The sequence below is a fragment of the Manis javanica genome, chromosome 15 (assembly GCF_040802235.1).
Source record: "Manis javanica isolate MJ-LG chromosome 15, MJ_LKY, whole genome shotgun sequence".
Lineage (NCBI taxonomy): Eukaryota > Metazoa > Chordata > Mammalia > Pholidota > Manidae > Manis > Manis javanica.
Window position 1 is genome coordinate 14,312,621 of NC_133170.1, and position 23,666 is coordinate 14,336,286.

The 23,666-nt window shown below is 36.9% G+C and overlaps 1 protein-coding gene across 3 annotated transcripts in view; it reads right to left on the reverse strand.

The window, feature by feature from the left end:
• The window catches only part of PDE3A (phosphodiesterase 3A), a 305,023-nt gene that overhangs the window by 36,799 nt on the left and 244,558 nt on the right, over positions 1-23,666 (reverse strand). For all 3 annotated transcript variants that reach the window (XM_037020355.2, XM_037020352.2, XM_073223613.1), the window contains 3 exons: positions 23,282-23,436; positions 17,821-17,945; positions 1,752-1,971 (listed from right to left, as the gene is read on the reverse strand). In XM_037020355.2, coding sequence (XP_036876250.1) covers positions 1,752-1,971; positions 17,821-17,945; positions 23,282-23,436 — 500 coding nt within the window. The remainder of the gene's footprint in view (positions 1-1,751; positions 1,972-17,820; positions 17,946-23,281; positions 23,437-23,666) is intronic.

The window sequence follows — 23,666 nt, forward strand, 5'->3', positions numbered from 1 at the left end:
TCTCAGTCTACATGGGTGGCTGCCGTGAAGGCAATAATAAAACATGGTTTGAATTATGGATTATAAAGCCCAAACAAATAAAACACACATTACTGAATTTATAAACATTACTAAACAAGTAGGCAGTGAAATTCCCTTGTTTTTCTCTTAAACTTCTTTTATAAAAATCCTATTATATTCTTCCTAAGAATAATAATAATAAAAAAAAAGACTGTGATGAGAAAAGCTATGTGAGTGGTAGATCCTTTCTGAACATCTCTCCTTTCTTTAGGAGTAACTTATTTTCCACAAGTATGAAGCCCACAGTGGGAGATTCTCCTTAGAAATTTGTGGAAGCTGATGTCCTTGATGCTAATTATTCCACTGGATTTCATCTGGGCTTAGAATGCATACAACAGAAAAAATGATTCTTAAGGTTGTTCTACCAAATACTAGCTCCTTGGACAATTATTGGGTGTTAACCTAAAGAAATAGGTTCTGTGGTCAAATAAATGTGGCTTTCTTTTTGCAGGACTTCTCAGAACCTTTAATAAAGTAATGCATGTTGTGTATCACCAAGAGAGAAATATGTCATGTCTGTTTTACCACAGACCATACCTTCTGTGTGTGTGTTTGAGGGAAGACCAGATTAATATGCCACAGAAATTAGTTTATTAAAAAGAGCTATCAGAGAGGGTACCAGAATAACTTTTGGAGGGTAGAAAAACTTTTTACTCTGGCCCTAATCAAACAAACAAATAAAAAGGATTTTCCCTTTTAGCATATTTATAAAGAGAAAGAGAGTAAAAAATACAGGCTACAAAAAGAAACAACATTCATTTAACTTATTCAGTTTATGGACAAAGTAGTGAAAATGAAATCTGTGAGGCTTAAAACTGAATATATTGATCAAATCTGAGACTGTGAAACAACATATTTGTAATGATATCAGTAGGCCACTCAAATGCTTGGCCTCATTGACCTTAGAAAAGAAATAGCGTTTTATTTAAGGCACTCTTGTGATTATCCTTAGTTGAAAAACACCAAGCTCTTTTCTACTTAAAAAAGATATCGTAATGCTTTAAGATCAATTATTCAAGATCAAGTCATTATTGAAGAACAGGAATATGTTAACCAGTAAGAGGGGGTATTTATTTCTTAGTGATGGTGTTGAAGAAATAAATTACTTTTGCTATGCTAGGCCCTTTTTTCTCAACTTCCGTAAAAAACACCACTTTGTATTCTATTTCAATACGTTGAAGCAGTACAATGATTGTTTAACTGCGTAGAGACCCAAATGAATCCAGTCATAATGCATCATGTGTTATCGGCACATCTTTAAAGTGTTAAAAATGAGAATTGCAAAGTTAAGATGAAATGCATTTAAAATTGATATAAAATCCTCCCTGGAGAACAAATAAAAAATATTCCAACACAATATGAGATTACATTAAATTACATGGTAGGACTTTTTAATTATCTATTCTGTGCATTGTCCATCAGTAAGCAGATGAAATATAAAACTGATTATTTTATATCATCTCTGAAGATGGATTATATGGACTCTAAACTTTTTATTAATAGAAAACCTCTGAAAAGTTAAGTTTCTATTATAGCCTATTCAACATAAATCACATTACCCAATACTTTTTAGCCAAATATTTTAACAAACCCACACATAGCTACACAGTGGCCCGGGGGTGGGTGTTCCTAAGAGGAAAACTAATATTAGTTTGATTATTAATCTCCAGTTAACAGTATCAAATACTTACCTGCTACATATAACAGGTGGAGCGAGGATCTGAGGAGAGAGGTCAGGGGCACTTTGAGTATAAGTTAAGGCCCTGTGAGAACTTAGGCGTTGCTTGGCAGTTGCGTCTGAAGATTCTGGAAACTGGACTGCAGAAACTTTGCTGATGGGGCTGCTGGTAGGAGTCCCTTGGAGAGGTGAGGAGCAGGGTGAGGACAGAGGTGAGATTTTAGCCAGGGCACCTGAAGAAGAACAAGACTTATTATTAAGTCACTAGGTAAAATGTCTTTGAAATTCCAAATTGCGACTCAGGAATCACCTTGGACTCCTCTTTACTCAACAAGGACCACGTGTAAGTACTCAGGCCGTGGGGCTGGCCCAACTCTGCATGCCACCATCAGGAGACGGGGTGTAGAGTGTAGGCCTCTCCACAGTATGCAATGTGGGGGATGAAAAAATCAGTAGCAAGTTGGCAAATCCAGCTAAAGCCCTGGTGTCCTGGAGTAACTTTGGGACCGAAAGATACTATTTTTCCCTCCCATTTTTGTGTCTTGTCCTTCTGACAAGATGATGGTCTTTAATGGCAACAGTATATTCTATTGTTTTAAACATTAATGTACCTGCACCAGAGTCTGGCAGGTATCAGATGCTTAAGATACGTGGATTAAGAAGCTAAAGTTTTTATTAACCATCCATGTTCTCAGAGAAACTATATTTGTGTGTGAAACAGCACTTTGTGCAGGATAATTTCTGAAGAAAACATTAAAAAAGGTAATACAATCCACCACAGATCAAACAATCAGGCCTCAAGCTTAAATTTTAAGTGTGAGTATTTGTGCCAAACTGTGTTTACTCTTCAAGCGTGAAAATGTTGCAGAACACGGGCCTAGGTTTCAAAGTGCTGATGTCTGAGTACAGGGACGATGTGGTTTGAAGTTCTTCTCTCCCAAACATCCAGAAGGCAGCCTGCACTTAGCATTGAAGAAAAGAGAGAAGTAACTTCTGAATAACTACCTGCTTACTGTTTTTCCTGATTTTATGGCTGAACAGCCGACTGTAAAGCAAAGGAAATGAAATCACATTAAAAGTTGTTTTCTATTTCTCACTACTCCAGGGAAATGTACAGCCAGCAGCTGTCCATCATCAAATAATGTGTGTGTGAACTGGCATCTGGCTTCGCCGTGCTTCCAATGTCCAGTTCTCTTGAAAGTGTCACGTGTCACACCCAAAGGTTTCCTAGTCCACTGTAAGCAATGTTAAAGCTTGCTGAAAGGCTTTTGTAATTTTTAACATTCTCATTGGCACTGTGTTATTTCTTTTGTTTTGTTTTAAAGGATGATTTCTCTCTTTCTTTGATTAAGTGTGGGGGATGGCAACCCCTCTTAGTCATTTTCTCAATATTTCTATTGATTCATTCCTGATCAACAGATTAATCCTCTGCCTTTATACTTAAATGAAACCAGAGACCCAGAGAGGTTAAATAACCTTCCCAGGGTCACAGTGCTAGTAAGCAGGAGAAAATAGTATGAGACCAGCTATTTTTAATAAAATGTGATTTTTTTTTAGCCTGTACTTCCATCTGAGACCGCCCAAGGAGGAAGAAAAAGTCATCATCTACTAGATAGTAACTGAATTGCTTTTTTACAATGACAGGCCTTGCAGTTTTTATTTTTATTCGTATTGGAAAGATTTAGCTATTTCACCAAAGATAATGACAAACTTTCACATTGCATAATATCTTCAATTTTAATATTTCTCTAATATTTTACAATTAGATTTTATCATTTTAGGAAATAAATAAAATTTTCACCAAGCTCCAAATCCCCTCCCAGTTCTCCATTGCAATTAATGTTATTGTATTTAGTCATATTATTACACATGTGTGCTCTGATGTAAAAATGGTTGAAAAGGGCTAGTTTAATTTAGACTATCTGTTAGACTACGGCCAACTGAGTCTCCAGATAACTTTGGAAAAGTAGTGTAACCATTAAGGTGCTGGATGGGGGTATGACCAAGGTTTTACATATTTACAACATATTTACAGACAGTAAGAATCCCAACAATTTCTTCATTGAACAACTATTGATTATGTGAAACTGAGAGATGGAAACCTCATTTGAAATGGAGACAGGTGACCAGAAGGGGGAGCTCTCACACCCACCGCTGCTGCTTGTCAATAGCAGGCCCCACTGAAGAAGCCACTATTTATTATGGCAGCAGATTTTGTCTTTGCCCAGCAACAGACCAGTTAATGAGAGACTGTCACAACTCAGCCAATGAAAAGCCACTATAATCCAAACTCCAATGGGCTTGCTTATAACCCCTTCCTAACTCTCCACTGGCCTCTATAAAAGCACATTCCTCTCCTTTGTTCTCTGGACTAGCGTAGTGTTTGCCATAGTGGGCATGTTCTGAAGTGCAATTCCTCCGCTATTCCCAAATAAACCCATTTCACTGGTTAAATAACTGGCTTTTTTATTTTTAAGGTTGACTTTATTTAGTGTCAGGGAAGTGGTGGGATCCAGAGTAGATCCCCAACAGCTCCGAAGATGCTAAGCAAACAGGTGCTGGGACCCTAGCTCCTGTGCTTTGTTCCTAACCCTGGAGCTTGAGGGTTAAGTTTTCTCCTGGATTCCAGCCTTGTTCTCTTTGCATCTTGGGCTCTCTACGATTTACTCAGGATCTGCTTTAAGTCTTCGTCCCTTCTGAGAGTACTCATTTGGCCTTTGGTGCAATTCCTTTCTGGATCTGGAGTATTCCTACTGGAGCTGTGTGCAGGCCTCTGGTCTGATTCCTTTTGGAACCAAGTTGTTCTTGTTGGAGTTGTACTATTCAGGAATTTTTCTTTATGCTTTAGAGAAAAACATCAAAGAGATAGGAAGCCAGTCATCAAAATGCTTTTAGGGTGCCCCTCCTTCAGGGACCCTTGCTGATATTATGTTTAAAAACTATGGTCCCTCCTCACACATATTCTTAAATAAATGGACCAACTTGGCTAAAGATAATTTAGTGATTTAATAGCCTTTATGAAGGACTTTTGATCTCCCCAAGCTGTTTTTCTCAAATCTAAATTAGAAACCCATGGCTCCAAAATTAAAAAAAAAAAGTAACAGAATGGAATATCTATTTTAATTGGCACGCAGAAACCTCCGAAAGATTTCAAGATTCCAAAATAGTTTCACTGACAGATTCATTGCAAAAGGCAATAAAATTTTCATGACTAATCTAAACACGATTATTAAGAACCAGTGAGCTAAATAACTTTATGTAAGTAATATCAAAGTTTATAAAGGAACTTTTCAGTGATATTTATATCTACTTAAATAGTTTCCCAAAATCTTAGTGACTTAAAACCTTAGAGCTCTGCTAAGTTAAATTAGATGATGGATATCATCATAAACTATCTAGATCATTTCCAAGTAAGGTAAAATACTGAAACATTAATTACTGAACATAGGTTTATCTACATTTGAATTCTTATTACAGAGAAACTAAAAAACATTTGGATGTGTTAGAACTACATGGAAAAATTGAAAAGGCATATACTTCTAAAAATTATGAAATGTATTCATAAATTTGTCAATCTAAAGCATGCTAATGTAACAGTTTATAATTGCTTACTTCTTAGTTTTTGCTAGAAATTAAGATTCCTAAGAGTTAAGAATTCTAATAAATACAATTAAGAACTACCAGAAATAATAAGGGAAATACCTCTGTATCCAAGGAAAGTAGGCTCTGTGTTTTTAGTAAGAAGATATGAGGAATGGAGATGAACTTCTGGTTGAGGGGAAAAGAAAGTAATTTTGTCCTAAAGTGAGGCTGGTTGGTTAAAGGAGGGAAAAATCTGGATATAAAAAAGAAAGTTGTAGGTTTGTGGAAAGTAATCTTGGGAATGGAATTCTATGCACAAACTAAATGAATTTAAAAGGTGTTTTTTCAGAAACGAGCCTTAATAATGTACTTATATAAAATCGTACCTTAATTTTCTTTTTCTGCTGAAAGGACAAGTTTTCTCAAATTGATGGTATCTTCTTAAAACTAAATGGTAGGCAAAGGTTTGTCTTTACCTTTTAAGTGATATTTTTATCAAAATAATTTTCTGTTTGCTGTCTTTATCAGGTCTTTGACTGCTTAAACCTAGTCTTATAGATATTAAAAGAGCTATGTTTTGCTCAGAATTATGTAACCTTCTATATTTGCCTATGAAATCTTTGGCTGTCACTGTGGTTAAATGTATAACCAACCTATGATCCTATTTGACCAAGTGTTTTAAAATCTTCTGATATGTTTTACAAACTTCCCCACAATTTCAATTCTAAGTCTTTTTGACTTTGAAGTAAATTTGATATACAAGATAATCTGGAGGGTCCCTGTAACCTCTTGAAAGATTTGTTCTCTTTCCTGATAAAAGAGCAATATTAAACTAATTAGGCTAATTCGGTATGTAAATTACATGGAAGCACTGTCAAGTAAGTGATGATATAAACCTTCTTAGATTATATTGCATAAGTGAATATGAATGTAAATGTTCTAGAATTCTAATACACCCTGGTATAACATTTTCAGTCATAATTCTAGCTATTATCTTACAATGTTACATCACAAAAAGAACCAAATTCCCTTGTCAATCACATTATAATGAACTCTTATCAGATCTTTAACAATGAGCATCTTCAAGTCTTTCTATAGACAGTTATTGTTTTTATCTGATGCTTTTGCAAACCTGTTTCACCTTCAAGGGCAGACTTTTGACAAACACAGGTTTCCGATAACTTTAAGATCATAAAACTTAACTGAATAAAAATTTCCAGAACTAGTGGAAAAAAATGGATTCAAGCAGAATAAGCATGTATTACACAGGATTGAATGAACTAATAAGTATGATTATGATTTTTGTGACTTTTTGAAATTTGAAACTGCTGGTTCCTTGATTTCTTTTGTTGTTTTTGTTTTTAGATTTAAGGAAACTTTCTGAGACTTTGACTTACAGTAACTTGGTGAAGTATATCTTTATAAACAAAGATAAAAACCTTTACGTTTTCTCCTTACTGGATCCCTCCAGAATTCAGCAACTCTTGAGTATTCTTTTCATAGCAATACAGTTAGTTATTGGCATAGGTTCAATGAGAGTCTATTCTTCTTGTAACAGGACACATTGAAAACATAGACTATGTAACCAAGGCTTTCTCTTATGTGGTATTTCAGGTAAATCTGATAGACCATCTTAAGCTTGGTTTTGTGGCTTCAGAGGTTCTTTGAATCTCAGGTTTCTTCATGAAAAGTTCCAACAAAACAGTCTTGAAAAGAATTTATATGTTCAATTACTATTCTTGTATCACTTATGTGAATAATCAGGCCAAGTTTAATGCAAACAAATTAGTTTTACTATGATTACCTTTGGTTAAAAAAGGGGGATAATTAGAGAGAAAAATTATATTTGCTCTTGTGCCTTTATTAGATTCTAATACTATAAACTGTCTTTGAGATGTTGTTATATACCTGTTAACTGGACTGGACTGTATACTTAATTCTTGTAGCTTCCTCAAATATCTGGCTTTGACTCTCCAAACTGATGGTTCCAGTTTTCTCCCATCTTTCTGATTTGAAATCACTATGACAAAAGATTGCCCTTGAGTCTCCTTGGAAGGGACTATGCAAGGTCTTCCTTATTTACCCAAATGGCCGCCAAATTTCAGGGACTTGAGCCCTGAGTATATGTACAGATGAAGAAGGCCCCATCTGACGTGTGGTCCTGTACAGACGCTGAAGCCCTCTGAATCAAACTGACAAGTAATTGAAGCACCTGATATCAAGGTCGACTGCTTCCTCCCAAGAGAGACAAATCAAAACTTCCTACTTTAAACATGAAACCCTCTCTTCTTTTCTTTCTTCCTTTATTCTGGCATTGGTATGGAAAGATAAAGCCATCATCTGTATTTCCCTGGCCACTGCTAAGGGAAGGTAACCTTTCTGACTGTTGTTTCAGTCACCAAAAACTCCAATCTGTTCATGATATTGGAGACCCTTGGTCTTTATCTGTAACCAATCTCTCTTACGACCTGTTGTTCCCCTGCTCTCAGGGGAAACACAAATGGACCAACTCCTCATTGAAAGGCCTTTAGAAAAGACTCCTTTAGGATGGGGTTGAACATTACAGAATGTCAATCAATTTCTCTGATCCCTGGCTTGAAACATTCAATCAGAAAATTCTAGCTAATATATAACCAGACTTTAGCTGGAGTCCTCTGCTCTCCACCTTTCATTTTTATTTGCAGTGAATGGCATTTGCCATAGTCATATGAATGTTTAGACAGCTGGCTAATTTGAGGTCAGTGCTTATTGGGATGTTTAATTGTTCCTGTCAACATCCATAATAAATCAGAACCCTCCCATCGGTCTGACCCATTAAACCTCTATAGCCACCTTAAATAGGAACTTCCAGGAGGCACACATGATTCTGGGTTTGCCTTCATTGGAAGAGCCTTCCTCCCCTGGGTCAGAGTGAGTACCAAAAAGGCATGATCAGAAATGTCCTGCTAACTAACATTAGGAGAGGCAGCCAATCTACAGCTGAATAAGTAGCAGCCCAATAACACTCGCCTGACTCTTTGGCTGAAGTAGTTTTGGACAATCATGTACATTAGCCCTTGATAACCTATTTGCTGAATAAGGAGACTTGTAATGATAACAAATACCGCCTGTTGTATATGGAAATATGCCTTTGGGGAGGGAGAAGTTTAATCGCACAAGATCAGAGAACAAGCCTGTGGCTTACTACAAATTTCACCTAACAACCCCCAGTCTTTTGGCCTATTTGGATGGTTACCTTCAGGTCTAGGCTCCTGGTTTAGAACCATTATACAAATTAGATTTGTTACATTTTCTTTGATCTTGCTTAGGATACCTTTTAAATCTTTTACCTGTTGCCTGTCAAACCTTTGTAGAAATGAAGCACCCAGTAGGATGATGCTAGAGATTATCTCCAATGCTTACGACCTTCATAAGATACAGACTTTAGATAAGAGATGCCTGAGAGTTCTTTGTCACTCAAATGTAGCCTGAATGACTTCCAACGGATACTACGCGCTTTCCCTCTGACATGGGACGTGACAACCAGGGAAGTGCCTTCCTTGCACGGAGGGACAAAACCCCTGCGTATGGAATACCTGACTTGATCAGCATTGCTTTTGGAGAAAGATCTTGATCAAAAGGAGAAAATGTGAAACTGATTAAAGGAAACTTCACCAGCACTTGTCCTTAGTTACAGCCCCAAAAGGAAGAACCGAGTCTGTACTTAACTACAGCAGCAGGACGAAGAAAGATTTTCCCCTTGTTCAGCAGTAACCCACGTAGTAAGAGACTGCCTGACGCAACTTAACCAATGAACAGCCACTACACTTCAAACACCCAGTTTGCTCTGTAAAACAGTTTATAAGAGCCCCTCCCAACTCCCCTTTTCCTCTGGAAAACAGCATTCTTCTCCTTTGTTCTACGGACTGGCCCACGGTTTGCCATAGTCTGCATGTCCCTAATTGCAATTCTGCTGGTCCTGAATAAACCCATTTCACTGGTAAAAATCACTGGCTGTTTTATTTTTAAGGTCAACAATGGCGTGCCATGTTCCAGGGATGAAGGATGCAGTAGTGAACAACAACAACAAAATCTTGCTCTCATGGAGCTTCTATTCTTTTGGGGGAGACAAAAATTAAAAAAAAGAAGAAGAGGAGGAAGAGGAGAAGAAAAAAGGGGGGAAGAGGAAAAAGGAAAAAGAAAGGAGGAAAAAGAAAAAAATCAGGTAGTTATTTTAAGTGATATGAAGAAAAAGAGATGATAGAGGACAGAGGAGGATAGAAACACCCTATGGGTAAAATTTGAACAGAACGTTAATGAAATAAGGACGACGTTTAGACAGGTACTGGGGAAAGCATTTTCCAGACAGACAGACTGATGAGAGGGTCAGTCAGGAGGTCAAAGGTAGTCGCAGACTAGTTCATACTTGCCGTGCACAAGCAGTAAGCATGAACAACAGCTTTGCTCATCTGTAGAAGCAAGTCGGAAGTGCCCTCTGCCCAGAGAACCTGAGGGGCGCAGATCCACCTCAAACTGGGAGGTGCAGCATGCCTCAAATGATTTTTGCCAGCCCCACAGCCCAGTCTGCTCATGCCCAAGCAAAGAGCTGAATCACAGCTGCCCCCTGTGGAGAATGTGATCTGGCCCCATCTGACCAGAAGGCATGGTGACAATACCTGGAAGCAGTGTGGCTCAGAGGACCTTGAGCAGAGACGTAGCGGGGGCAGAGCTGACTGTCCACAGAGCAAAGCCAGTATTGGGCCTGGAGCTTTCCCAGGCTCTGCACAGGCAAGGGGATTTCTTCACAGCCAAGGCTGAGGGCAGCTCCTGACCTCTCCAAACTGGTGATCCTGTCTGGGAAACTGAGAATAGCCTGGAGTGGCCCCTCCCACTCCTGCCCAGGTAAAGGAGCTGAGACAACCCTACCCACTGTGAAGACTGTCTTCCAGCCCCATGTGACCAGAAGGTCTGGCAACAATGCCTAGAAACTGTCTGGCCCAGCGACACTCGACTCAAGTTGTAGACAGACAGAATTGACAGTTTGCAGAACAAAGCCCTTACCGAGACTGAATCAGGAAGAAATAGAAAATATGAATAGACCAATTACTAGTAACAAAATTGACTCAGTAGTCAAAAATCTCCTGATGAAGAAAAGCCTAAGACCAAATAACTTCACTGGTAAATTTTATCAAACATTAAAAGAATTAATACCAACCCTTTTCAAACACTTGCAAAAAAAATCAATGAGGAGGGATCACTCCCAAACTCATTTTAGGAGGCCAGCATTACCCTAATACCAAAATCAGAAAAACATACTACTAGAAAAGAAAACTACAGGCCAATATCCCTGGTAAATACACATGCAAGAATTATCAATAAAGTACTAGCAAACCAAATTCAGGAGCCCAATAAAAGGATCACACACCATGATCAAGTGGAATTTATCCCTGGGATGGAAAAGAATGGTTCCATATATGCAAATCAATCAATGTGATATACCACATTAATAGGATAAAAGAAAAGAATCATATGATCATATCAATAGATGCAGAAAAAGAATTTGACAAAATGCAACATCCATTTTGATAAAAATCCTTAACAAATTAGGTAGAGAAGGAACATATCTCAACATAATAAAGGCAACATATAACAAGCCCACAGCTAACATCACACTCAAAGCTGAAAGGTTGAAAACTTTTCCTCTAAGATTTGCAGGACGACAAGGAAGCCTACTCTCACCACTCCTGTTTAACAATGTACTGTAAGTCCTAGCTAGAGCAGCCAGGTAAGGAAAAGACCTACAAGGTATGAGAATTGGAAAAGAAGAGAAAAAATAGTCTGTATTTGCAGGTAACCTGATTTTATATACAGAAAATCCTAAAGACTCACCCAAAAAACTATTAGATCTAATCAATGAATTCAGTAAAGCTGCAGGATACAAAATTAACATAAAAATTCAACGGTGATTTTATATGCTAGCAATAAATTTTCTGAAAAAGAAAAAAGAAATTGATCCTATTTATAACAGCATCAAAAACAATAAAAGACTTAGGAATAAACTTAACTAAGGAGATGAAAGACCTCTTCTCTTGAAACTACAAGACAGTGATGAAAGAGATCAAACACAAATAAATGGCCAAAGTATTTAGTGTTCATGGATTGGAAGAATTAATATTGTTAAAAGGTCAATACTACCAAAAGTCATCTATAGATTCAATGCAATCCCTATCAAGGTTCCAGTGGCATTTTTTCTTTTTTATAGAAATAGAAAATACACTCTTAAAACCAAAAAAAAAGACCCTGAACAGCCAAAGAAATTCTGAAAAAGAAGTACAAAGAGGGAGGCCTCATATTTCCTGATGTCAAGCTGTACTACAAAGGCTGTAGTCATCAAAACAGTATGGAACTGGCACAAAACAAATAGTCCCATGAAACAGGTTAAAAGTCCATACATAAACCCAAGCATATGTGGTCAACAAACATTTGACAAGGGAGCCAAGAATATTCAGTGGTGAAAAGACAGTCTTTTCAATAAATGGTGGTAGGATAACTGGACATTCATATGTAAAAGAATTAAACAGGACCCATATCTTACACCATTCACTTACATTTAACTCATAATGGATTAAATACTTCAGTGTAAGACCTGAAACCATAAAAGCCCCAGAAGAAAACAGAAATAAAATTCCTTGACATGGGTCTTGGTAATGGTGTTTTGGATATGAGACCTGAAGCATAAGCAACAAAATAAAAAATAAACATGTGGGACTACATCAAATTGAAAAACTTCTGCATAGCAAAAGTAACCATCTACAAAGTAAAAAAGAAAAAGTGCATAATGGGAGAAAATATTTGTAAATAATTTATCTGATGAGGGGTTACTATTCAAAGCATATCAAGCACACACACAACTCAGAAGCAAAAAACAAATCACCCAGTTCAAAATGAGCCAAGGACTTTAATAAACATTTCTCCAAAGAAGATATAGGAAGGGCCAAGGAGAACATGAATAGATCCCCAACATCACTAGTCACTATAGAAGTGTAAATTAATCCACAGTGAGATAACGTCTCTAGCCTGTTAGAATGGCCACCATCAAAAAGACAAGAGATAACATCTCTAGATGTGGAGAAAAGGAAACCCTTGTGCACTGTTGGTGGGATTGTAACGTGGTACAGCCACCACAGGAAACCAGTATGAAGGACCCTAAAATAATTTAAAATAGAATGATCATAGATTCAGCAATTCCACTTCTGGGAATACATCCAAAGGAAACAAAAACACTAACTTGAAAAGATATCTGCACCACCATGTTCACAGCAGAATTATTAACAAGAGCCAAGACACAGCAACATCCTAAGGGCCATCAATGGATGAATGATAGGAAGTTGTGGTGTGTGTGTATATATTATGTGTATTACATACACACACACACACACACACACACACACACACACTCATACAATGGAATATCATTCAGCCATCAAAGATGAAGAAATCCTACCATTTGTGACAGCTTGGATGGATCTTGAAGGCATTATGCTTAGTGAAACAGATAAGACATATAAAGACAAATACCATACGATCTCACTTACACATGGAATCCAAAAAAAACACACAAAAACCACACTCAAAGAAAAAGAGACCAGACTCGCGGTTGCAGTTACTAGAATTGGAGGGCGTGGGAAGGAAGAATTGGAGGAAAGTGGCCAGAAGGTAGACATTTCCAGTTATATGATAAATAAGTACTAGAGATGTAATGTACAATATGATGACTGTAGCTAACACTGCTGTATAATATACAGGAAAGTTATTGAGAGAGTAAATCCTATGAATTCTCATCAGGAGGAGAACATTTAAAAACTTTTTTCTTTCTTTTATTCTTATTGTATGTATATGAGAAGATGGATATTAGCTGAACTTATTTTAGTAGTCATTTCATAATATATTTGAATCAAACCATCATTCTGCACACCTTTAACTCATACAATGATGTATGTCAGTTATTTCTCAATAAAACTGGGGAGAAAAAGTCATAATATTTTTATTCTGAAGGTAAAAAGATAAAGGTATAACATGTACATTTCCTTCTTCCCCCAAACCAAGCTACTGCTTCTTTCAGTGTACATTATGATCATTTACTTAAAGTTTTAAAAACAGAAAGGATTGGGAATGCTGGAGGAAATTGACACATATTTACATATATTATTCTTGAAATAGATGGAGAGATAATAAGTACAGACAATAAGCAAATACTCTTTCTCTGTAGAAAGGATAAGACTACAAATAAAATTACTTCAGACATAGGTACAGGATACTACATGGAAATGAGAGAAATGCCTTTCTTACAAGTATTTTAAGAAAAGATTATTTTCTAAGATATTTTAATTGTGATTATGTCTAAAGTTAGAGGGATGAACTTTGACCTCTGAAGTCTCATCCAATTTATATAACACACCACTCACACATTTACACACACACATACATGTGTATACATGAGTGAAGGGATTCAGATAAATATGCATTCTGTCAAATATACTTATCTTCATTTTATATTTGAATAATTTTAAGATACTCCAGGAAAAAGACATAGCTCATGAAGTATAAATTTTTGAATGATTCAAACTGCCCTAATACAAATACTTAAAATTCAAACATTTTAAAATGAGAATCTGTCTTCGAAAAATTCTAAAATACCAACACCTTTGAGCAATTCACTCTTTAATTTCTTGTTTTGTTTTTGAGATCATGAGAAAATCTGTGTCAAGACACAAGGAGCTTTGGGCAATCAAAGGGAAATGATAAACAATAGTGGAGGGAAATTATTTAAGTGAATCCATCTGTTTTGTGTTGTAAAACTCTCAGTTTAATTTTAATTGAACAAAATAGGCACCAGCATGTCTGATAAATACATGCCTCTTTTCCATACCCACAGGAAAACAGACGTTTTTTCCAAAACAGAAAGCATATCTAAAATACAGAGAAGGCAAAAAAAAATTTAAAAAATCACAATACCATAATTAAAGTTCTCTTTCATTTCAAATTTTCTATAGAGAAAACGCAGTCTAACTTTTAGGTGTAGAGAGATCTGCAATCATTGTAACAAGGTTATAAGAATCATAAAAAGCTAGGTAGGAAGGGAATACTGCAAAGTGCAATAAGTATGAATTAGAGGAATTTTAAAAGCAGAATGACATAAACGGCAGCTCTACATTGTCAGTGACTCATAATAGAAAAGCAAGATAGAAAATGCAAATTATATTTAAATCTGTTTTTATGTTTTAATCAAAGAACTCCTGTGTGATTTCATCCATTTATTTTCTATTAGTAGCTGCATAATTACAGGTGTGTTTCAACTATTTAAAAATGCTGATTGATTGAAATAGAGGACACACTGTTTATTTGATTTGGGTAAAGAACAGATTTCATTGGCCCCCTCTGACCCAGGTCGTTTGTCTTTAGTGTTTCTAGTCCCTGTGTCATGCTCGCATCTTCCTACCTCTTTCGCCTACTGCTTCTTAAGTCCTCCTTAGACTCTCCTCACGTCTGCCATGTAAAGGGACTTTTCCTGGCCTCTGTCCACATAGTTAACTGAAAACCAGGTAGCATCATAGTCAATTACATCAAACACAGCAAACCTGCTTGGCTCAGTCAACCCCTCCAACATGCCATCAATGCAGGGAAACAAGGGACTCAAAACAAAAGGAAGGGTCCATCTGATCTGGGAGAACTGTAATGGAATTCCAGCTCTGGGACTTCTTGATGGATTTTTTTTCCCTTTTGGCAGACTTTCAGGGATTTGTCTAGTTGAATTCAGCATACAGAGGCTATAGGTTATTTTACAAACATTTTCTCTGCTGTGCTAGCAGGGTTAAGATGTTACAATCTCTTCCCAAGTAATCATGGTGGAGATAGTGTATTATATCGCAATAATGGAGAGAGGCTCTTGCCATGCCTGCGGCTCTCATGTCCACCATTTGTCTCTGGGATATCGCAGGTGGGCATTGTTTCCCATTTACACTTTGCCTTTTCTTCCTGAATGCAGTCATGTGACTGGGGAGTGGGACAGAGGAAGATGAGGTTGGTCCTCATATCTGTTCCATCGTTTGCTTTATTTCCAGTGGATATGCTAACTTTCAGGGTTAAAAAAAACTGATGTGTAATGGACACGTAAGAATGTATTAGTTTCAGGTGTACACCACCAGGATTCAATATGTCTAGACCAATTTTAAGATATATCTGCTGCCAAAGCAAACACAATTTTCAGCTTCCTGACTATCGTTCTGGTTACTTTAATTTTATTACCTAAATAAACTAAGAGAAAGAAAAGCAAATCCTTCCATTATCTTGTACTCAGCCAAGAACAGGACACCCCCCCCAAAATCCTAATTTTAAATCATCTCATTTTGTTCTCAATTTTTCTTCTAGTATAAAGTCATTAGGACAAAAAAAAAAGGATTCAGAACCAATTGTGTGAGCCTGGGCAAGTTACTTAACATTTCTGTGTCTCGGTTTCCTCATCTGAGTCCCTCTCCTGAGCTACACCAGAATGTAAAAACACTGAAATTCATATTTCATCCCTTGAATTATACATTATTGTCTGGTATTTAAATTCTGTCCTCAAAAACTCTTTAAAAATACCCATTACATATACGTATATAGTGTTTGTTTGATGGGCTCGTGGCTTTCAAATTTATTTATTTACTATTTAAGGTGGCCTCTTGAAATATTAGTGGAATGTAAGTACTTACTCTCAACTCTCTCAGAAACATTACCATTTTGAGTACTTGTGCTTCTGGCTACAATGCAGTAATTTGTAGTAAATCTATGACTTCTTTGAGAACAAATACAAAAACTGAGTTAAAAACAGCTATAAAGGCAAGGTAACCAGTTCAGGGGGACTAGGTTCTCAGAGAAAAGATAATCTCAAAAGGGGGAGCCAAAATCCTGTGAACTGTTCTTCCCTTCAGACCATTACTTACTGACTATTGGCATGGAGCAAAAGGCTACGAATCCACGCAGAAGAATGCAGCCAAGCTTTCAGCAATGCATGCCGTGAAGCAGAGGACACAGAAACAGGAGTTTGGGGTTGCCATGGCAGCCAGATCTCGACTGTCTAACAATCCAGTGAGATCGGGGCAGTTTTCCCCTCGAACTATCTGGTGAATTCTTCAACTGCTGTAAAAGGAGATCAAGGAACTAAGCAGGGAGCTACCAAAAATGTCATCAGTTGTCTGCAGTGCTAAGAGGTGAATACTTGGAGTTAGCATGTTTCAAGAAGGAGAGGGAGTAAACACCCTAAACTCTCAATTGTGATTTTTGAAGAGGGGTTCAGTCTGGAGACAGAATCTGACAAAAACTGTATTCCACTTCTGCGTCAGCAAGATTACGATTCAATGAAGTAGCCTTCCCTGAAACCATTCCACTTTCCTTCCTGACACTTTCTGGTTCTTAATTTTGATATGTAAATTCCTTACCACAGCTCCCAGGTCCTGTGTACGTATCTGTTTTCGCCTTTCTTCTTGCTAACTTTGCCACCACTGAGAATCTTCAGTTCCTTAAGCTTTCTCCCCATGTGTTGGGTCTTGTATCTCTTTTCCTTATCTTTCACTATTTGAAAGTCTTCCCCACTTCCTTATATAGTAATAGCTGTTGTTCTATTTATATTCTCCACTAGAATGAAATGAGAATTCTGCGAGGAGAGGAGCTAGATTTGGCTTATTCACTGCTATACTCCTGCAACTTCTGAGATAGTGTTGAGATAGTCAGGACTCCTCAAAGATTTCTGGAGTATATGAAGCTTAAGGGAAGGGACAAGCTGATGTTTGAAAGTATATGGGCTGCACTGACACCAGCCAGGAAACCTCCAGGCAGTAGTTAGAGGCCAGATCAGAGATGGGAGAAATCACATCAAATTTCATTTTGCATCTGTCTGAAAGGGTCAGAAAGCCTCTTGCCCATGGTGTTGCTGACTTGTGGACTTTTCCAGAGGGCTATCAGAGATCCTGACTTGTATTTTCTCCAAATTTAAATAACACTTCCTTTCCTTACCTAGATATCCAGAGGGGAGGGAAGTTAATGACATAAAGTAAGAATTTCTTTGAAAAATTTATAATACATATAGTAAATGAAGCATTTCCCTGAACTCATATAAATACTATCCTGAAAAAACATTTTCTCTTGACACCAAAATAAAATTGAACTTCAATAAGTCCATCATTAGTTTTTATATTATGAGACAATGCTTCCACCTTACCCTCACTGGGGGACACTGATTTTCCATTCATCCAATAAGTTCAATGTAGCGTATCTGGTACAGCAACCTGGAAAGAATCTGTTTCATCACATAAAGTAGAAACTCAAGTGACTAATTTGTTACTGAGGCTTTTCCTTTTTAGAACAGTCAAACTAAACAAATCCAAGTGTCAGGCATCCTCAGAATCTTAATTTCAACACTTAAGGCTTCCATCACTCCAGGACTGCATACTCAGAGTGAAGTCTTCTCCCAATAAGTTACCTACCTGGTCGATTTGGCTTTTTAGCCTTTATGTGGTTAGCTGCGGACACAGCATAGGACGAAGTGAAGGATCTGCTTTTGGTGAGGGTCGTCATCACTGGGTTATTCCAAGAATCAGAACTAACAGCACTATGAAGACAAAGCACAAAGAAAAATGAAGAAATTATTCATCAGTTATTCAGCCATAATACAACGATCATCTATTTCCATAGCAGACTTGCCAGTCTGAACCACGGTTCAGGTTCAGCGACAGAACCACTTTATTTCCAAAAGACGAATAGGTTATTTCTACTGCAGGTTATCTCTGCTGTGGTAGTCACCCATCAAACACACTGAATCAACAAAAGAAGGAAAGTAACTTTCCTATTTATCCAATTAACAGGAATCAAACACCTCATTCTACCACTATGATCATGTTCTTCATAGACGTTTTAAATACTCGGCAATTTAACTGGTTAAGATACAGGTGATCTTATGTTAGTTATGAATGGGGTGATCCTTTCTTCTATACTCTTTATTATTTATTATTCTCAGTGTATCTAAATTCAAAAATAAAGTGCTTATAAAATCACTCAGTGATAATGTTCTTTGCAGTATTTCTTTGTGATGGAAAAGGGTAAGACAGGAGTTAGCCTACAATTTCTTTCCCGGTAATATCCTGGAAAGAAAGGGATGACCAGCTAAAGCCCCTAGAAAACATGCTAACACTGGACCTGATGCTTAAACACATTATGCTCTTTACTGGAGAAAAGTAGTGGACAGTGCGTCCTTATCTAGGGAATTCTTTCAGCAGTATATTCTTAGTCTGCTAGGTTATTATTGTAAATCAATCTGGAATTAATAGATCTATGGAAGGCGGGGACCGAGAATGTTATATAGCATGTGATTAATGGGACATAAATTTTGAAGGTGATCCAAACCAAAATTTATCTGCCTGCATGGCTCAAAACCTTATATATTAAATCTGAAACAGAATCCACTGTAATTTGAGAGAGAAAACAATTTAGGAAGCCATGCTGACGATCTTGGGCTGCTCCAGGGAAAAAGCGCTCTATCTGTGTTTTGTAAACACTTGTGCACTTTGAAGCATTAGTACCTCTGGCACTGTGTAAAATCTATCATTAGCGTGAATATAATGTGACAATTTGTTCCTCCGCCAATCTTAGATTTACACTGTAAGTGGGACATACCTGGTCTATCTGGGTGGCTTAAATAATCCTGAAATTGATGAAATCGTGGGGTAGTGAACGAGTGGAGATTGTCATGTAAACTGTATAATTAATTAGGAGTTAATTTGAAGGTGCTCCATAACCAAAATGGCTTTCCCTATGCAATCAACATTATACATGCAGTGCTTAGAATCCTGTGTGTTAAATCCAAACCCGAGCATGTGCTTAATGCGGAGTCAAAGGACTTTTAGGGTGCTACGCTAACAGTTTCACACCTCTGGAGGGGAAGAATGCTGCCCATGGGCTTTGTTATTGCCGGTGTCCTTTCACTACTGGTAAATTTAGCAATGAGTAAGATATATAACTTGTGATGAGTCCGACTTAAGACTTTGACATGTATGTTACCTGATTACTTCCCTTTTTTATTGCTATTTTCAGAGTTTTCCTCAACTGTTGACCCAGGTATATTTAAACTTCATCTTTTCCTCTCACTTCTAACAGCAGTTTACAAAGTATACCATAAACAGGCAACTGAAATATGGACTACACTCCAGCAATTATCAAATGCAGTTAAGGAAAAGTGTACGAGTGGTATTTGTTTCATATCCTTTTTGGAAAACTCATTCTAGGCTTTCTAGGCATTTCAAAAATGACGAGAACTCTGAAACACTGAAATCAAATAGAACTTTGAATGAGATAGATAACTACACTATTTCCTTATAACCTCATTTCCCTTTCAATTTATTTTGCTGGATTGACTTTTAAGACTTACTGTGAAGAAATTTTATGTAATGTACATGCGGTCTAGAAGTTTTAATTTCTCAGTACATTATACAATGAATAGGTTATTGCTTTCCAATGTAGATTTGTAAAAGATAAGACCTTAAATTAATTGCATTTATTTTAACTTGTATAGTTTTCAGATTTCAAAAAGTTATATTACAAAGGCTAGCTCAAGAACCACCTACTGTTTTATTCTTAAAATAACATTTAAAATGTGTTGTTTTTGAAAAATTCCTAAAGCATAATAATATAGTACCTTTTATATATGAGAAAATTCACGAACTTCAAGATAAATAAAATTCTAGCCATATATTTCATTCTTAATATGATAAATATTAATTTATTAAAATACCTGTTATTGGTAACATAATAAATCAACATATGTATAGAGTGTATTCATTACATATGTATGCAGTATAAATTACTGGCACTTCAAATACATTGCTTTGTGTGAACTTGACAATAATTTTCAGCTTTGCACTGACCCTTGACTTTTAGAGGCTTCTTTAGATCTCATGAATATGTAAGATTTGGATTTGGAGACAAAAATAGCCTGAGGCAACCTTTACTGGCTCTCCTCATGCTGACACAGCAGGGGAGAACTGTCTGCGTGCCTGCTGTAGGAAGATCTCAACCCTCTCCCACACAAAAGTGGAATTTATACCTTAGTTCTACCCATAACAACTTCATCCCAGGTCCTAAAAGTTTTGCCAGGTCCTAACAATTTCTTTTTCCGAGTTGATAGCCTCCTTTCTGCCTAATACCCAGAGGCAGGGGTCAATTCCAAGGTTGACTGGAATGATTAGGGTGTGACTGATTTCAGACTTTTCTTTCTCTTAAGACTTCTTTTTAAAGTATTAACTGGTATTCTTCTACCCAATTTACCTCCCAATCATGCCACAGTTCCTAGTTCCTCCTAAGGATTCCCTGCAGTGGGTACTGAGGCTCAGGCTGAGGACCTGCATCTCTGCGTGGTTAGGCCAAGATCCTTCTGATTCTCAGTCCAGTAACCTTTCTACACGCCCAGGAGTAAACCATCCAACTATATACCGAAAAGGAGACAAGCTGAGGACTGTTTCTAATTTTCACTTCCCACGCTCATTTTTCTTCTGATCACTGCAGTCCTCAAAGAGCCTCACTAAAGGGATAGACATGGAAAGGAAGAAAAGGGCTCCAAGGGAAGAGACTACAAAAGGGAAAACTCAAATCAGTTTTGCAATCATTCAGCAGCTTTCACAATGCGTTTCCTAAGTGCAGAAGCCTTTATCTTCGGTTTATAAGCAGGGCTGGAGATTATCTGTGCTTATCTTTTCATTACTGGTTAACCAAAGCTAGCTGTATCTAATGGAGCCACTGACTTATATATGCTTTTCCCTTAAAGGGGGCAAATTCTCTTTGGATTGGGTTTCATTTCATCAAAATGGTGAAGAAGTTGTATCACTCTCAGACTTACATTAGAACTTTTAAATAGGACAATGAAATTAAGTAACAGTTAAGTTAGACAGTGGGAAAAAGTATACCCAGGCAAGACATCTATGAGTATTTTTAGGACAAAGAGAATGAGTGGGATCATATGCTATTCCTTACGTAGTTCGAAAAAATTTGAGTATCAGTTTTTGTTTCATAAAGTAACAGGCCCCTTGGGAGGTAAGCTCACAAAAGTTCTCCTCATGATGATTTCAATTTCAGCCCCCAGTCACATTCAACTAAGAAAAGACAGGAGTAGGAGAAATGGAATATGGCCAAAAGCAACAAATGACAACAGAAAGTAAGAAGACATTTAAGACCTTATGAAACAATTTTTGGTAGTGTCATTCTATGGAAAGAAAATCATGGAGCGTTAAGTGTATATGACTTGTCAAGGAATCTTGTCGAGGTGTGTTGGTAAAACAGGCAGTGTCTCTAAAGATGCACACTGAGAACATAATTCATTTTCTAAACAGATACTGAACTGTAATACTATTTACTACCACTTATTTACTGCTTATTTCGGCATTTGCTGCTTTAGAAATTGACAAATAGTCAGTGTTTACAAAGGAAAATATTATCAATGATTTGTAATTTCAAACATTAGAAAATGTTCATGAAACAGACTGGGTATCATCCTCCTGTGATGATATTTACAAGTTTTACAAACGTCCAGGTAATAACGTGGAATTACACTGATATGTGAAAGAATCAAGATTTCCTTCCTATTCCATAGATTTATTAGACTACCAATGTTAATAGGGAGGAAACCAGTTAACATATTTTTAATCAAGAAAGCAAGAAAAGTCAGCAGTCACTAAAATTCTTATGATTTGAAAGATTTCCATTTCTCTGCCAATCTCAGAATGTTGCTTTATTTATAGTCAAGTTGAAGATTAGGAGAAAATTACTTCTTATATTGCCATTATGTAGTTCAACAAAGATGTTATCTTTCATTCTTTAGGTCATTAATAAAACCGAAGCAAATATTTCAAAAACCTGAAATCATGTGGTAAATGTTCTCATAATCATTGAATTCATATAAAATATGCTATTTTTATTCTAAATAGAAAAGGACAAATAGCCTCTTTAAAAGAAACTCCTTCATTATGATGTTGCCTTCAAAATTCTTTCTAGATCTTAACATTATCTTTCCTTTACCTTTGGTAATTCTGGCTTTTAAGCCACTTTGTAAAATTGAAATTAATATACTAAATGAAGTTTATTAATTTTTTATTAATTTATAGTTGATATATAATATTATATTAGTTCAAGGTATACAACATAATGATTTGATATTTATATATATTGTGAAATGATCACTACAGTAAGTCCAGTTAACATCCACCACCACTCACAGTTACAAAATTTGTTTCTTGTAATGAGGTTTAATATCTGCTCTCAACATTTTCAAATAGGCAATGCAGTATTATTAATATAATGTAACATGTTGTACATTGCATCTCCATGACTCATGTACTTTATAACTGAAGGTCTGCACATTTCAATTCCTTAACCCATTTTACCCCTCACTCCCATTCCCATGCTTCTGTCAACCAACAATCTGTTTTCTGTCTAAATAAACTCTAAGTTACCAAATGTGTGAACATATGTAGTTGCTTTTAGGATGATTATCTACTTTTTGATCTGATCTTCTACCTTTCATATTTCAACAAGGATAGCTGGTCTGGTGAGCTGGGGGAAAATCTAATAATCATTTGCAAATCTCAGGTTGGATGACTTTAAGGATATCTATATGGATCCCAGTCTAGGTAAAATCTAGCCTACCATCTGGGCTCAATCCTTCCATCTAAAGTCACCAGTAAGCATCACCTCAATGAAGTCACTGTCAACATTTACATTTAAGACCACACAACACAACTTAAGCCTGATGTTGATCCCTGCACTGCTCTGCATTTAAACCACACGCCTTTCTCAAAGCCAGTCTCCAGCCAACTGTAACTGGTTAGGCGTCCCTTACCCTGTAACTTAGCTGGGTAAGTAACTTCTCTGAGAGATACAAAACCAACAGGGGTATTGCCTGACCTGGATGAAGGTGCTTCATGCAGTTTGATGCTGGCACTACGGTCCCTCCGTACTGGGGCGGGCTCCAGAGTGGGAAGGCCAGTGGCCGACGTGGTGGTTGTCCATGTTGATGAAACTCGTCTCAACAAACCCGGGGGCAAACTCCTTCTCAGGCGCTAGGAAGAAGGAGTGCTGACTTCATTACCAAGCATTTTTTTCTATTACTAACTTCCATAATACAATGGCAGAGAATGGGTTTTTAATTCAAAGTAAATTTATTAAGCCAAACTGGTTAATATCACCTACCTAAAATTTGGATATTCAGAAATACAATAAATCTCTGGCCAAAATGAATATTACAAAATTAACATTTTGGAATAATTTTTAGTTACATTAGTTGAATAGG